Source organism: Crinia signifera, chromosome 8 (assembly GCF_055691185.1).
Source record: "Crinia signifera chromosome 8, ASM5569118v1, whole genome shotgun sequence".
Lineage (NCBI taxonomy): Eukaryota > Metazoa > Chordata > Amphibia > Anura > Myobatrachidae > Crinia > Crinia signifera.
In genome coordinates this window covers 182049890-182066539 of record NC_139224.1, presented here as the reverse complement: position 1 = coordinate 182066539, position 16650 = coordinate 182049890, and the positions used below count along the sequence as shown (strand labels likewise).

Below are 16650 nucleotides of genomic sequence, written 5' to 3'. Positions count from 1 at the left end.
ACCAACATTGTGACTGGTTAATAAATGTTGTTATACTTGGCACTCTGACTTTTCTATCATATATAGACCCAACAACACCCCACGGTTGACACTCTACATTTGTCATATGTGCAGCTAATAAACCAGTAGGTGTTTATTGCAATAATGTGTAATGGGCATTAAAGCGTATGTAGCGTAATGTATAATAAACATTACGGTGTGTGGCATAATGTTTAACAGGCATTACGGTGTGGCATAATGTGGCCATGCTCTTATTGTCATGCAGCCACTCCCCTAGTTTCATGTAACCACACCTCATGTCACATGACCACTCCCATTTGACATGTGACCATGCCTGCAGGAAAGCGCTACCAGTACCACTGAGAAATAAACTGCTTGCACCACTGGTTAACACTGGCCCCTGTTGTGTGTGTTAAACTTGGCCTCGATCCCTTCGTACATGACACGTACGATGCAAACTCTCACACCATCTAGAATCTCCCTGAAACTAGTTTCCAAAAGTAGGCAAGTATGCTATGTAGTCGGAATTACATTAGGATCACATGCAGATAGCACATTTGAGATCATGATGCGCCCTCTTGGCAGGGCAGCAATGTCTATATGAAGTCTAATGCAGATGGCAGGACTTGTATGTAACTAACTCATGAGTTAGCAAAGTTTTCTAAAGCAAGTCAAATAGCAAAGGAATCTCAGTGTGTGCAGCCATTACAGTTCTGGTCCAGACACTTATAAAGTGTAAAAGACCTCTGCAAACTTTCAAACCCTGTCGGCCATAGTCCAGGTCTGTAAACCTAATAAATAGCTCAATCAGCAGCTCTCCCGTCACTATCCAGACGAGGCGCACGGCTATGAGGATTTAGTCCCCACAATACCAGGGGTTATTTCATGCTCTGACAGGGCACTATGGCAAACGTCACCAATGGTGGACCCTGAAATATAATTTCTCCACAGGATAACCTTCGGTATTCCTGCGCAATGGAAGTTGGAGAATAATTTGACTTAGTATTCCTCCAGGCCTCTAGTAGCCTTGCACCCCAGCGGGGTAGCATTTACGGGGGATGCAGCTGTGGAGGTGCAGTACGAATTGTGTAATGCAGGGGTTCCCAATCTTTTTCTAATCACGGCACCCTAGAGCGGGTGCCAGTCGGGGTCCCGACTGTTAAAACACCGACGGACGGGTTCCCGACGGCCGTCAGCTATTTTCCCTCGTGGACCCCCATAGAGGGAGAATAGAATAGGTGGCGAGCGCAGCTCGCCACCGTGCCCGCAAGGGGCTTTGTTGCGCTGGCCACGCTGTCTGAGGCCAGGCAGTCGGGATCCCGACGTCGGGATAATGACTGTCGGGATCCCGACTGTCGGTGTGTCATACCACACCCCCCTAGAGCAGTGGTTCCCAACCTTTTTTCTCTCCCGTACCCCTTGATTAAGCTTTTCATTTATAAGTACCCCCTCCTCTCAATTTGAATTTTCCTCTACCTCCCCATGGCAGCATACATCTGGGTTACGCCCTCTTGGGTAGATATCTGGAAAGGAACACAAAAAAACAGACACTGCCCCTATATAAGGACCTCCTCCCTTGGGCTCTGTGTCTTTTTTTCCTTTCCGGGTAGATGTGCGTGGCTTACCCTGTGAAGTGGCTGTGAGCTGGCTCCCCTGCCGAGTGCAGTAAGGGGTAATGGCGTTTGGGACCCCCGCTGTCGAGGGCAGTTGGGACGTCCATCTGCTGGAGTACCCCGCCGCCAGGAGCGGTTGCGGGTAACGACGCCGGCATCAGCAGCAGGCATGGCAAAAAGTATGCAGAGGGAGAGGCGCACTTCCATGACGCGGCGCGTGATGACGCGGGGCGTCACGCGTAGTACATAGGAGACGCCAGAAAGCGTCTGAGGTCATCGGAAGGCGTCTCAGCGTGCTGGATGCCGGGGATCGTGTACAGGACTGGGTCCATACGGAGGGGCAGACAGCGGAAAGCTTGTGCCTGATACCAGCAGACTGGGGTAAGGTCCCAACAAGCAGCGGCGCTGCTGGGACTTGGTTGTTTCTTTTTTACCTATAACGGAGGTCTCATGTTGTTACAGTGAGCCTGTGATTAAAGTAATAATGGAGGATGAGAAAAAGCAGCCAGTTAAGCCAGGGTAAGCCGCATTAAAGTAGCGCTGTTTTTTGCCTAAGGGAAAACTTTTTATTTTTACATATACCTAAAATAGGGTTTTTTCTGCTAGGTCTGAAACTGGCAAAGAAAAAGGAGAAGTTAAGGCTAAGCACAAGAGAAAGTGCTCATCCTGTGATAAAGCATACCTGACAAATGTTCAGGTCCTGAATGCAGCAAATGCAGGAGCTCAGTACAGATGGGATCTATACAGATAACTGACTTAGTAAAGTTGCTTAAAACTGAGCTAGCAGACACCTTTATGTCTAAAGAGGAGTTTGTCAAGTCCTCAGGGAAGAGGCCTAGGGCAGTACGTTCTGACTCTGAAGGGTCAGAGCCAGGCCCCTCTGGGAAGCCAGAGGAAGAGATGGAGGAAGGCGAAGTATTCCAGGAAAAAGATGGGGTGGACTTCAACCCGGACTTACTGGAGAACCTACTTTGCTTAGTACATAAGTCACTCAATATAGAGGACCCTCAGGAGGAGGGTAAGCTTCAGGACCTTTTGTTTAAGGACAAAAAGAGGAAAAATAAAGCTTTTCCATTATCTAAGACACTACAAGAGGTAGTGGAAGAGGAATGGGGGCACCCCGATAAAAAGGTGGCAGTACCCCTAAGAGTATCTAAGATGTACCCCTTTGACCATGAGCAGGTTAAAAAGTGGGATGAGGCACCCAAGGTGGATGCAGCGATAGCACGCATCTCAAGAAAAACTACGCTCCCATTAGAGGATGCGAACATATTTAAAGACTCAATGGAAAGAAAAATTGAGATGAGTCCGAGGAAGCAACATACCACAATAGGGGCTTCTATGAAGGCTTCATCAGCTGTAGCAGTGACTACCAGAGTCCTAAGATCATGGTGCCAGGACCTGGAGTCCGACATGCTGGATGGCATTAAGAGGTCAGAACTATTGAAGGTGGTACAAAACATACAGGTGGCTGTAGAATTTTTGTGTGCTGCTTCTCTTGATATGGTACGATTGGCGGCCAGATCTAATGCTACAACTGCGGTTATAAGAAGGGCCTTGTGGCTGAAGCCTTGGGCGGCGGACAGTCAGTCCAAAAACAAGCTGATTTCTTTGCCCTTCCAAGGGAATTACCTGTTTGGGCAACAATTAGACGAGATTATTACGAAAGTATCAGGTGGTAAGTCGGTATGGCTACCGCAAGATAAGGCCGCGAGAAGGGGGTCATTCAATAAAGCATCCCGGTACCAGTCCACGGACTTCAGAGAAGCAAAAACATATAGGCCAGGCAGAGGTTTTCGCAGGCCTTGGCTTGGTAACAGGTATAATTTTCGTGGCCAAAGGGGCAGAGACGGCAGGTTTGCCTTCAGGCAAAACCAGCAATGACGCCAGAGAGAAAGTAGGCGGCAGACTGATGCAATATCAAGAAGCTTGGCATCAGTCAGTACAGGACAAATGGGTACTGGAAGTAGTCTCGTCAGGCTACAAAATAGAATTTGTCAGTACCAGGAAGCTGGATGGAAGTGTCACCTATTCCCAGCAATTCGGAAGAAAGGGCGGCCTTGTTCAGCAGCCTACAGACCATGATAGAGCAAGGAGTGGTCATAAGAATTCCCAAACAAGACGAAGATCTGGGATGGTTTTCAAGATTCTTTGTCGTAAAAAAACCGTCAGGAGGGTTCAGAACTATATTAGACCTAAGACGGCTGAATACCTATGTTCATGTGAAACGATTCAGAATGGAATCAATAAGATCCATCATACCAGACCTAGAAAGAGGGATGTTTCTAACAACGATCGATTTGAAGGATGCATACTTACACGTCCCGATATTTCTGGGACACCAAAAGTTCCTCAGGTTTCGCCTAAAGCAAATAACATACCAGTTCACATCGCTGCCGTTCGGCCTGTCTACGTCCCCGAGAACTTTTACAAAAATTCTGGTGGTTCTGGTAGCCAACCTAAGGGTGTTAGGCATCTCAATCTGGCCGTACTTGGACGACCTCTTGATTGCGGCAGATACCAAAGAAATGGCGGAAGCACATACAAGGATAGTGCTGGACTACTTGAGACAACACGGATGGTTAATCAACATCCAAAAAAGTCAGCTAGTGCCGACACAAAAGGTAAAGTACCTGGGGGTCATTCTGGATACAAAAGAAATGACTATAAAATTGACAGAAGACAGACGCCTAAAGCTTCTACAGGAAGTAAAAGGAATGTTAAGGAAAAAGGTGGTGTACTCAGAAGACTGCATGAGGGTACTCGGCATCCTGTCGGCCGCATTAGATACGACCAGTTGGGCCAGATTCCACATCAGGACGCTGCAGAACTGCTTCTTGAGACAGTGGAACGGGGATGCGAAGGACCGAAGACAGAGGATATATCTGTCAAAAGGAGCAATAGAAGATCTGCTCTGGTGGTCAAAAGCACACAGGCTGACCAAGGGGAAGTCATTCGCGACCGGTCCACAAGTAGTGGTGACAACAGACGCCAGCGAGACAGGATGGGGCGCGGTGTGCGAAGAGCAGTCGACACAAGGAGAATGGGACCAGGCTATGGGCCGGCAACATTCAAACGTAAGAGAGATGCGGGCGGTGTTCTTGGCATGTCAAGAATTTCAGGAGCTAGTAAAAGGCAAAGATCTGATAATAAGATCGGACAACCAGTCAGTGGTCATGTACCTGAACAAACAGGGGGGTACAAGGAGCCGGAAACTGATGGCGGAAGTCACGCTTATCCTGAAATGGGCAGAACGTCATGTCAGAAACATCTCCGCAGTGTTTGTGGCAGGGAGAGAAAATGTCAGGGCAGACGCTCTGAGCAGGTACAGGCTAGTCCCAGGAGAGTGGGAGTTGTCAGCGGCGGTGTTTACACAACTGACGCATGAATGGGGGGTACCGGAAGTGGACCTGATGGCGACGGCAAGCAATGCAAAAGTCCCAAGGTTCATCTCCAGACACTGGGAGCCGACAGCATGGCAGACGGACGCACTCACGGCGAGGTGGAGAGCGGAGCTAGTGTATGCGTTTCCCCCGTTTACAATCATCCACAGATTCCTGAACAAAGTACAGACAGAGACGGCCACGGTAATAGCAATCCTGCCCTACTGGCCAAGAAGACCTTGGTTTGCCAAGCTAGTAAGGATGGCGATAAGGAGGCCATGGTTCCTACCCGACAACGAGGATCTCATCGGGCAGGGCCGGTTTCATCAACGGCAGCCAGCAAGCTGGAGCCTGGCAGCCTGGTTACTGAGACCAGGACACTAAGAGGGAAAGGGTTTTCCCAGAAGGTAGTCGACACACTACTGAAAGCAAGGAAGGTGTCGACATCCGCAACTTATTATAGAATATGGGGCAAGTATGTATTCTTCTGTAAAGAAAATAACAAAAACCCTAGATTGACCATTCTAGACTTCCTGCAAGCAGGATTAGAGAAAAAGCTGGCGGCAAATTCTTTAAAAGTACAGATTTCGGCCATTGGGGCGATGTTGGATACCAAAATTGCGGACAATAAATACATCCAGAGTTTCGTTCAGGCGATCAAGAAGATCAGGCCAACCTTCCACAACCCCATGGCCCCGTGGGACCTTAATCTGGTGCTTAACGTACTGACAGAGGGCCCATTCGAGCCCTTAGAAGAGATATCGCTCAACTATCTAACTATGAAAGTGGTCTTTCTTGTAGCTATCACGTCAGCAAGGAGGGTATCTGAGCTCCAGGCCCTGTGGGTACAAGAACCATTTCTAAATTTCTTCGAAGACAGGGCAGTGCTGAGGACGAATCCTACCTTTTTACCTAAAGTAGTTTCTAGCTTCCATCTCAACCAAGAAATAATCCTTCCTTCATTTTGTGCGAATCCTAAGAATGCTAAAGAAGAAAGGCTACACAGTCTAGACGTAACGAGGGCCTTAAAAGCATACATAAGAAGGGTACAGGCTTTTAGGAAATCAAAAAGACTGTTCGTACTGATGGAGGACAGGAATAAAGGAATGGGAGCTACCAAAACCACCATTTCAAGATGGATAAAAACATGCATCAGAGAAGCATACAAAATCAGAGAATTGGAAATCCCGGTGGGGCTTAAAGCCCATTCGACCAGGTCCTTGGCAGCGTCCTGGGCCGAAAGGGAGTCCACGTCAATAGAAGAAGTATGCAGAGCAGCGTGCTGGTCATCTGCGCACACGTTTACTAAGCACTCCCAGGATGCTAGCATGGGGTGCAAAATATTGAGCGCAGTCGTATGATAGTAATACATACAGTCTACAGACGGAGGTGGTGAAGTAACCGTATCCTTTTCGTTTCTTATCAATTATGTATTGTCCCACCCAGTGAAGTAAAACTGCTTGGGTATACCCAGATGTATGCTGCCATGGGGAGGTAGAGGAAAGTACAGATTAGTACCTGCTAATAGGCTTTCCTCTACTCCACCATGGCAGCCGTTTTCCCGTCCCCTTTAAGTATTTATGTTGTATAAGGAGCTGTTTAATAAGACACAGAGCCCAAGGGAGGAGGTCCTTATATAGGGGCAGTGTCTGTTTTTTTGTGTTCCTTTCCAGATATCTACCCAAGAGGGCGTAACCCAGCTGTATGCTGCCATGGTGGAGTAGAGGAAAGCCTATTAACAGGTACTAATCTGTACTATCCACAGTACTTACAAGTGGAGTGGAAGTGAGCAGTATGTGTGTCCTTATGCGTGTCCTTATATTAAGGAGTAGCTGAGGAGTAGTGTGTGTGTGGTCAGGAATTGAGTCCCTCTGTGTCTGTCCGCTTGCTGTGTACTGTCTCCAGGGGTTCCTGCTAACGCCTGTAGGATTAATGCTACTGCTTCCTCCACCTGTGGCAGCGCAGATAGCTCCCAGTGGATTGCTGATCAGGCAAAAACATGAGAAGACGCTAATGACGATGCAGACAGAACCAGAAGTGATGTAACGCGATTTGTCTCCATGGCAATGGGAGACTTATCCTGGAGACTTCTTCCGCCATTACCAATATTATTTTCAAGTACCCCCAACTGGTCTGCAGAGTACCCCATGTTGGGAACCACTGCCCTAGAGTATCAGAATTTTTCCAAGGCACCCCTGTGCCCCAAGAAATATATATCAAATGAAGTAGATTGTGTTTATATGTGCTTCTTAGGTTCATTTATGTGGTAAAGGACAGGATTTGGTTCAGATTGTACACATTTTATGATTGGCAGCCACCAGCACTGGTTTTGTCCAGAAATAATTGATCATAAATAATTTGAATTGGTCCTAGACGACCAACCCAAGGCACCCCTGCAAGTGTCCCGAGGCACCCCAGGGAGCCTAGGCGCACAGTTTGGGAACCACTGGTGTAATGGTTAACATTACTACCTCACGGCACTGATGTCATGGGTTCCATTCAAACAACGCCATTACCCTAACTGTGTGGAGTTTATGTATATTCTCCTCGTACTTGCATGGGATTACTCCAGGTACTCCCGTTTTCTCCCACAAACAATTCGGTTTGTCAATTCTTACGGTTCTCCACTAAATTATGTTAGCGGAGTAACACTGGCTGCAGCTTTTATAATTAATAGCGAATATGGCCTTGACTACACATCCCTTCGGGGACGCATTCTCACTTTGGTACAAGTTTTACTGGATTACTGCGTTTTTCACAAGTGGGCGTGCCGAGTGCGGTGGAGTGGCGGGTGTGATGGAGTGGGTGTGTGAGGGTCGGGTGCAAGGATACCGTGGGTGGGGGAGGAGCGGGTGTGTGCAGATGTGGTATGGGTGGGGGGAGTGGTGGGTGCGGGGGTACTGCAGTTGTCTTTGGCTTAAGTGAGGGGTGGGAGCGGGTGGAGGAGAGGCGTGTGCGAGTGTGCTGCGGGTGGGGCAGGGGTGGTTGTAGTGCTGCTTGGGGTGTGGTAGGGTGTCCGGGGGTGCTGTTGGTGGGGGAGGTGCGGGTGCAGTGAGTGGGGTAGGGGTCTGGTCAAAGGTAGAGCTGGTGCTAGAGGGGTGCCACAGGTGTATGGATGGGGACAGCAGGGGCAAAAGTAGGATTTGGAAAGGGGGGTTTCCAGAGACAGATAGGGAAATAAAGCGGCACTCGGAGACTGTAAATCATGTGCTGGCTTGGCGTTTCGGGGCTCGGCGGCCCTGACTTCAGGATATAGTGCCGCTTTATTTCCCTATCTGTATCCAGGAGGATTTATCCCCTCTATAAGTATTTTTGCCTACACATTAGGCCCTGAGTGATAGGTCTCCCCCCCCCCCCCCCCCCCCCACCCCCCAGATAGAGAGAGCTCTCTCTATAAATAATGTAGGTTCCACATTCCCATCCATAAATAAAGAGAAATGCAGTGTGCTAATATCAATGTTTCATGTTTCGGGTAAGGTGGTGTAGTATACGGAAACATTGATATAGTGCGACAAACGTCTTCTGACAACATTTCCATCTGCTAAGAGACTTTTGTCAAAGCCGTATATCCTTCCTTATAACTATAGTTTGGAGCCCCATCATAGGGATGAGGAAGGACATGTCTGTCGCACTGTTTTATATGCTGGTATGTGGCCAATAATTAGGGAATTTGTAAATATGCTATGTAAAATATACACACATACCTTTAGATATAGAATATGTCATATATATTGCAGGTATAACCTGATGTCAGGGTGGCAGCTGTGAGTGTTCTCTCCATCTGTGCGGTCACCACCAGAGTATTAGCCCCTGCCACCTCCAGTCCCATCTAGCAGGTAATTAGTGCAGGGAAAATTAGGACACGGAGGTTGCAGCCAGAGTCCTGATGAGTGAGGAATCGGCCCCCTGTCAACACTGAAGAGAGATTAAGCCACCCCAGCAGTGGATCCATAGATTGCAGCATGGTGTAGGCAAGTGCTTGGCGCTCCCGAATCCCGCTACCCATGGCTCCTGTATTCTCTTGCTGAGCAGTGCTCTCTTTGGTGGCTGCTCTGATGCGGGGCTGGTGCAGAGGAAGGTGTTGGAGACTCTGTGGTGAACGTGCAGCGTGTCAGCGAAGGAGTACAGGACGGTGGGCTTAAGTCAGCGGCTCCTCCCATTGGGCGGGGTTACGGCTCATGAGAGCAGGAGGCTGGGGTTTGTGGGCATGAGAGGGCTAAAAGTTGCGTTGTTGGTGGAGAGGAGGGTGGGGGACACTGCGGCTCCTGGCAGTGGGGGAACATGCAACATGTCAGTGCTGGAGTTCAGGATGCCGGGGGGGGGGGCTAAAGAAAGCGGCGCCTCCCACTGGGTGGAGTTACTGCGCATGACAGGAGGAGGCTGGGCTGTGCTGCATGATGGGGGTGTGTGGCAATACGGGGGGCTAAAGTTGCGGGGCTTGTGCAGAGCAGGGTGGGGGACACTGTCTGGCTGCTGGCACTGGGTAAACATGCAACGTGTACAGTACAGGATAGTGGCACTCAGTCAGCGGCTCCTCCCAATGTGCGGAGTTGCAGCGCAGAAGTAAAGGCTGCTGGGCGGAGTGCAATGAGAGGCATCCGAATGGTGAGTTGTGTGTTGTCTGTCAAATGTGCCTGTTAAAAGGTTTTGTGCGGTCAAGGTGCCCTGCTGTAATACTGTGTGTCATTGCTGATAAGGCCTGTTCGCTAGTGCCCTGCTCCAGGCTCACTCTGAGTGTGTGTATAACTCCGCCCAGACTCCGCCCAGCGTTATACACACACTCACAGATTGACAGCTCTGGGCTATTATATAAGAGATATATACTGTGTGTGTGTGTGTGTGTGTGTGTGTGTGTGTATATGTGTATGTATGTATATATATATATTTATTGAAGATATAGCTACAAACAAAATTCTTCAAAAATAAGACCCTTGTGCATCGACCCACTTCTGCCAATGAGTTGTCCACACTTGGAAGGTGCCCTGGAAGTCCTTTACACAGCGCGTCAAAGCCGCTTTGACCTCTGCTACGGTCCCATGGTGGTGTCCTTTGAGGGCTGTCTTTACTCGGAGGTACAGGAAAAAGTCCCCCGGGGCCAGATTGGGACTATAGGGGGGCTGGGGAAGTGTTATGGTGCTGTTTCGGGCCAGGTAGCTTTTTGCATTGTCATTAGAAAGCAGCTTTCACTACGGAACTGTGGATCATGGCTCATCTCTCCATAGCCATGTGAGTCCCACACAGAATTAAATGGCGTATTGCTGTTCAATAGAATGTTGCATTTTTAAGCTTCAACTGAGCCTAGGGACAGGGGTCCACTAATACCACGATAAGAACCACACAGAAGCTCGTAGGCGACTGACGCTCAGTGCGTGTTGAAGCTGATTTCCACCTCCATCGGAGCATGCGCGCTATGAAGTACAGTCGTGTCAGAAAAAAAATAGGTCTCATTATTTTTTATACAAACCCTGTATATGTATGAATGTACAGTGTGTGTGTGTGTGTATGTATGTATGTATATATATATATATATATATATATATATATATATATATATATATATATATATATATATATATATATAAAATCTCATATATTGCATTTAGATTTTTTCATATTTAAATTCAAGGTATTGAGAATGTAACATTTTAATTATGATTTTTACACACGTATGCTTTTCCTCCTTAGGTGATTTTGTGTAGGTATATTAAAGCCACTTACTGTCTGTCTCTAGTGATGAAGGTGTGAAAGACGCGCTGAAAAGGGTCATATTGCCAGGACTTGATTTGATGCGTTGTGTACAACACAATGGCTCCCACATGTGCCAGGGAAAGGGACATTGGTACTTGTGTATTTGTATGGCATCCACTAAGCTATTTGCTTAGTGGGCTATTCTGTGTAGTGAAATCGCATCACATGGCACCTTTTCATGAGAGGGGACGCGGAATACATGTACAGTTATCCGCGGGGCTCGCTGCGCTCGCAACACTTTATAAAATCAACTCCACGCTGACGTAGATAGTGGGGCATGAAAAGGTCAGGAGTATGCGTAACAGTGTACCCTCATGGGGCTCGCTGCGCTCGCCACGCTTCGGGGTGATGTGGATATTGGGGGTTTGCTTGTGTGCTTTTAAAATGGAGTACCATCACATCTCATCGCATGGGTGCTTATACAATGAAAAATCGCACCGCACCGCACCCCAAATGGCATGCGATGCGATCTGTGGGCAGGGGTGCACGAAAAATGAACTAAGGAAAATCGTATCGCATCGCAATGCACAGCAAAATTGGGCGCCCTGCAAATACACAAGTACCGGGACATTTCACAGAAGTGAAGAATTTGGTTAGACTTGGAGAATAAGATCTAGTAGGATTTTGCAATGACGCTATGTAATGTGGTGCTATTCTGATGTATGACCAAGCTCTGTGTCATTCATGAGAGGTTTAGTTTGTGATGTGTCATCTACGTTATATACAAGTGTCATGTCAAAGAAGATTGACTGTTCCATGTTGTAGTAAAATAAATAAGTGACGCGTAAATGCTAACAAGTTGCAAACCCAAGGGTACAGAAACCTTGTACCTTTTTATATGAACAGAAAGGTTGACTTTGTGGAAGTCGCATGACGTGTGGATTGTTTCTCTTCCTACAGATTATGCAGTGGAAGAGCATCCATCACAGATGTCCGTCATGCAGCAACTGGAGGATGGTGGACGTGACCCCTTAGTGTTTGTCCTGAATGCAAACCTTTTGGCAATGGTGAAGATTGTGAATTGTACGTCATGTTGCACAGTCTGTGGTGTTTGCTGAGGTCGTTAATTCAGTGGTGGCAGCTGCCATAGCCTAGCTGGAACCATGAGAGCAGTATGTAGGTCCTAGTTAATGATTGGGCCCCGTAGGTATTCCTTTATGTAAAAGCACCGTGTTTCCCCAGCACACTGAGTGATGTCACCAGATATAAATACTACACGATAATGCAGATATCTTTATCACAAACATTTGCAGATTCCTGTATGTAGAAGACAAGGCTGCTTTTCCTTGGTTTGTTTGTTTATATATTGGGTGTACGCTTAATAACCTTCATCAATCTATATGTTATTTATACCTGCAGGTATACTCACTTGTTGGACCATGTTAAGCTATTTGTTGCCACCCGCAGGGTAATAGATGGTGATCTAATTACTGGAAGTGCTCTTTCTATATGGATCACGTTTTGTTACAGATGTAGTGTTTGGGTTCCATATCGGAGCGGTCTTCTTACACTGGCCATATACCATCCTCAGATTAGTACAATCCACAGGATCAAGTTGATCAGAACTGACCAAATTTGTTGGAAAGAATCTTCTGACCGCATTAATAAGACTGCAAGTGATCGCAATTCTTACCCAAGGGCAACATTGCTGGATCTCTTGTTGCAGCAGGATTATCCAGAATTACTGTAGCACATCCATTTTATAGATAAGTGCATATTATAAAATACTATCTTCTTTATCCACATCAGTGACTCTGGGTACAGAGACTCAAGACTAAACTTGTTAAACTTCTAAAGTAATATTCCATCCCCTCTTTACTTTCCCAAGTATGGAATGGAATTGCAACCACAGCCTACCTGAGAGATAGGGATAAGGGTAGGGTGAGGGCCTCTTCCCTGTAACATCAGTTCCCAGGCGAATCAGATACAGTTGAGTATCCCTTATCCAAATTATTTAGAAAACCATACATTCTAGAACGTGAGATTTTTTTTTTTTTTATAAAAGCACTACTGGGGGCATGATATGTAACTGCACTACTGGGGACATATGTAACTGGCAGTACTGGGGAAATTATATGTAACTGGCACTACTGGGGACATGATATGTAACTGGCACTACTGGGGACATGATATGTAACTGGCACTACTGGGGACATGATATGTAACTGGCACTACTGGGGACATATGTAACTGGCAGTACTGGGGACATGATATGTAACTGGCAGTACTGGGGAAATGATATGTAACTGGCACTACTAAGGACATGATATGTAACTGGCACTACTGGGGACATGATATGTAACTGGCACTACTGGGGACATGATATGTAACTGGCACTACTGGGGACATGATATGTAACTGGCACTACTGGGGACATGATATGTAACTGGCACTACTGGGGACATGATATGTAACTGGCACTACTGGGGACATGATATGTAACTGGCACTACTGGGGACATGATATGTAACTGGCACTACTGGGGACATGATATGTAACTGGCACTACTGGGGACATGATATGTAACTGGCACTACTGGGGACATGATATGTAACTGGCACTACTGGGGACATGATATGTAACTGGCACTACTGGGGACATGATATGTAACTGGCACTACTGGGGACATGATATGTAACTGGCACTACTGGGGACATGATATGTAACTGGCACTACTGGGGACATGATATGTAACTGGCACTACTGGGGACATGATATGTAACTGGCACTACTGGGGACATGATTGTGAACCACTGCAATAGCGCCTTGCACAGATTCGTTATCTAGGATTTATATTGGCAAGCGGTATCCATCAAATTACATCCCCCTTCTTCGTAGGCTCCAGAGGGACCCAAAATATATATCATGGATAGGCAATCTTAATACACTTAAAAATGAATGCTCCCACCAGGGTAGCAGTGCATGTCTTACAATCCTTTCAAACTTTATTTGGCCAATTCATCTGGGCAGGCAAAAAACAATGGTTGAGACATTTGATTTGATCTAAACCAACAGACAGCGACAGCCTCGGCCTCCCCTTGTTGCAAAACTATTACTACGCTACCCAATTGAGTCATATCTCCTGGCACTACCCACCTGGTATAAAACTATGTGTTGATATTGGAAACGCTCTATCCCCAGATTTGGGAGTACACTCCGTATAGCCCCCGTATACACTCCAAATAGCCCCCGTATTCACACCCAACTATTTTCACCCCTCTATCTACTTTACACTAACGATTTGAGATTCAATTAACATCCTACCCATCTCCCTTTATGCCTATATGGAGCTCTCCTTTATGTCCTCCATGGTGCTCAAACAGATGGATGGCATCTTGGCTTCTTCTTCTGGGGTGTTACATTTTTTGCACATTTCTGGTAACACTGTCCCAGCTACATCTGGAAACTTTGAGGAATGTTATAATCTTCCCTCTACTCTTCATTACCCACAGGTCTGTCATTTTGACCCAGTGCCTTCCCCATTTGAATGCCAGTGTTTGTACTCAGTGTGATGTAGTATCTCTGTGCTATATAACTCCATAACCCCAGATCATTCCCCTAAGGAAACTTTTTGAAGTAGCATGGGAGAGTGACCAAGTCTTTCTAGGCTTTTCAGTTTCAGGCAGTTCCGTTATGTCAAAGGACATCAATTTTTATCCTGTTTGGACAAACTATGCATCAATATCCACTCTGACGATATCTAATTATAGGGGTTTCTACACTGGAATTTCATAGATTGGTGATCAATTTCCCAAAATCTAATCCTGTTCCTGCCCAGTGGGTGTTTATTTTCATTAGAGTCAGTCTAGGTCTCATTTTGCATGTCATTCTTGAGAAAAATGGTGGCCTCCTTTATAAGGTTGTCCTTTCTTGGCCAAGCCTCGGATTCACAAACTGATCTTTTGGTTCCCTGCTTGCAGTGCGGCCAATTTGCTCCGAGGGTGTCCATCATTCTTGGTCTTGGCAAAGATGCTAGTGATGACAGTTGTCAGCCTCGCACTTGCTGCTTAGCCTACAGTGTTAGGGACTTACATGAAACACCAGGGCTAAACAGAGAGTCTGATAACGTTCAGAGAGACTACTTGAATGATTTGTGGTTACAAATATTTGACCCAACGCTCCCAGTCTTTTTCTTGTGGACATATGGGAAGTAGATTTTTTCAGTTAGCACATGGTTCACCAGAGGGAGTGGACATTGCAACTGGAGACCTTCAACATGATCTTGAGACATGAAGTTAATAGATAGACTTTACAACTGAATGTAATGTTACTTATTATTACCAGTTATTTATATAGTGCACACATATTACGCAGTGCATTAGAGATAATTAACCAGTCACATCAGTGCTTGCCCCAGAGGAGCGTATACATGCACTCATTCTAATCTTAATTTTGTTGGGAGCCAATTATCCCTCCATCCGATGCACCTCTGGGACCTTGGGTTCGGACGCAGTGCGCCTGTTAGAAAATAGTCATTTGCACCTAATGAACTCAATTATAACGCTCTTAAAGTGATCAGTGCACTACATTAGGACATACAAAGAGAGAATAATTAATTAAATCTGATTATTTTTCATTTTATTTATTAACCTCAAAGCAAGTACAACAAAAAATACTGAAATGTATAACCCGCCACCACATTGCCTTCATCTACAGCATCTACATCTTTTTGGAGATAGGCGGGGGGGGGGGGGGGGGGGGGGGCGAGGGATTTCTATTGATCATCATTTGAATCCACCACGGGCAAACCTACATATGTCCTCAAAATATCCACAACCTTTCTAATTTTCATTCATAAAAAATAAACAATTGTGATTAAAGTAAAGGGAAATACAATACAAACCTTCAAAAGTCAGACCAGTTCAGGCGTAATGGGCCTGAGAGGCCAGGAGGGAAAACTGGCTAGGGGGGTTTTGAACAGCACCTACAGATAGGAAGTTACTAGTACCACTTTCAGACCACACTCTGGACCCGGGTTATTGCTGTGTCCTTGTGTCTCCAACTCGGGTCGAGGTGTGGTGTGAAAGCGCCACTGTGAAAATTCCTGGGTTGAGCAACACTGCATTTCAACCCTGGTCTTGACCAGGGTTGAACACGGCTCTAACCCGGGTTGTGGTGCAGTCTGAAAGCTCCCTACCTAGGTTATTAAACACTGAATTCCTAAAACTCCGCTATTGGATGCTTCCTCTGTCTCCTTTAGGGCCAGATGTATCAACCTTCATAAGTGATAAAATGGAGAGTGATAAACAGCCAATCAGGTCCTACCTGTCATTTTTCAAACCCAGCCTGTTACATGGCAGGTAGGAGCTGATTGGCTGCTTGTTTATCACTCTCCATTTTATCACTTTTTGAAGCTTGGTATATCTGGCCCTCTGAGGTCAGTGGCAAGAGCCCAGAAAAACAAGCAGCACACTGCAGAGCACACGTCTGAGGCAGCATTCCGGCAGTAACACAGCCATGTCCTCAGTTTGGTCCGATGAGGTGGTGAGGGAATAGCTGAATATAAGGGGGGAGGAAGAAATGCGCAGACAAATAACATGAACAGTAAAAGATGTGGTGGTTTACAAAAAATAGCTAAAACAGAGGCTCTCCCCTTGCGCAAATATAGGCATCGCTCAGTATTCCTCTCAGCTCCTCACTTTTGTTTCCTTTGTGACGTCATGTTTGTAAGCCTGAAAAAAAAGTCCACTTTTAATTACACTAATAGGTTTTGCTGTGCTGACCCAGGTCCAGTGTGAAATCGGCCAACCAGGGAATAACCCGGGTTGAAGTGCAGTGTGAAAGTTGTGTCAAAAAGGAGTCTGACCCAGGTCGCAGCATGGATGGACCCATGTTCAAAATACAGCGTTGGACACAGGGTTTGCGGTCTGAAAGCAGTATAGGAGGGACAGGCTCCTGCACCCCCT

At 46.5% G+C, this 16650-nt stretch overlaps 1 protein-coding gene across 2 annotated transcripts in view; it reads left to right on the top strand.

Annotated features, from left to right (window-relative positions):
- Positions 1-16650, top strand: part of ZFYVE9 (zinc finger FYVE-type containing 9) — a 107866-nt gene that overhangs the window by 48241 nt on the left and 42975 nt on the right. For both annotated transcript variants that reach the window (XM_083157936.1, XM_083157937.1), the window contains exon 8: positions 11645-11767. In XM_083157936.1, coding sequence (XP_083014062.1) covers positions 11645-11767 — 123 coding nt within the window. The remainder of the gene's footprint in view (positions 1-11644; positions 11768-16650) is intronic.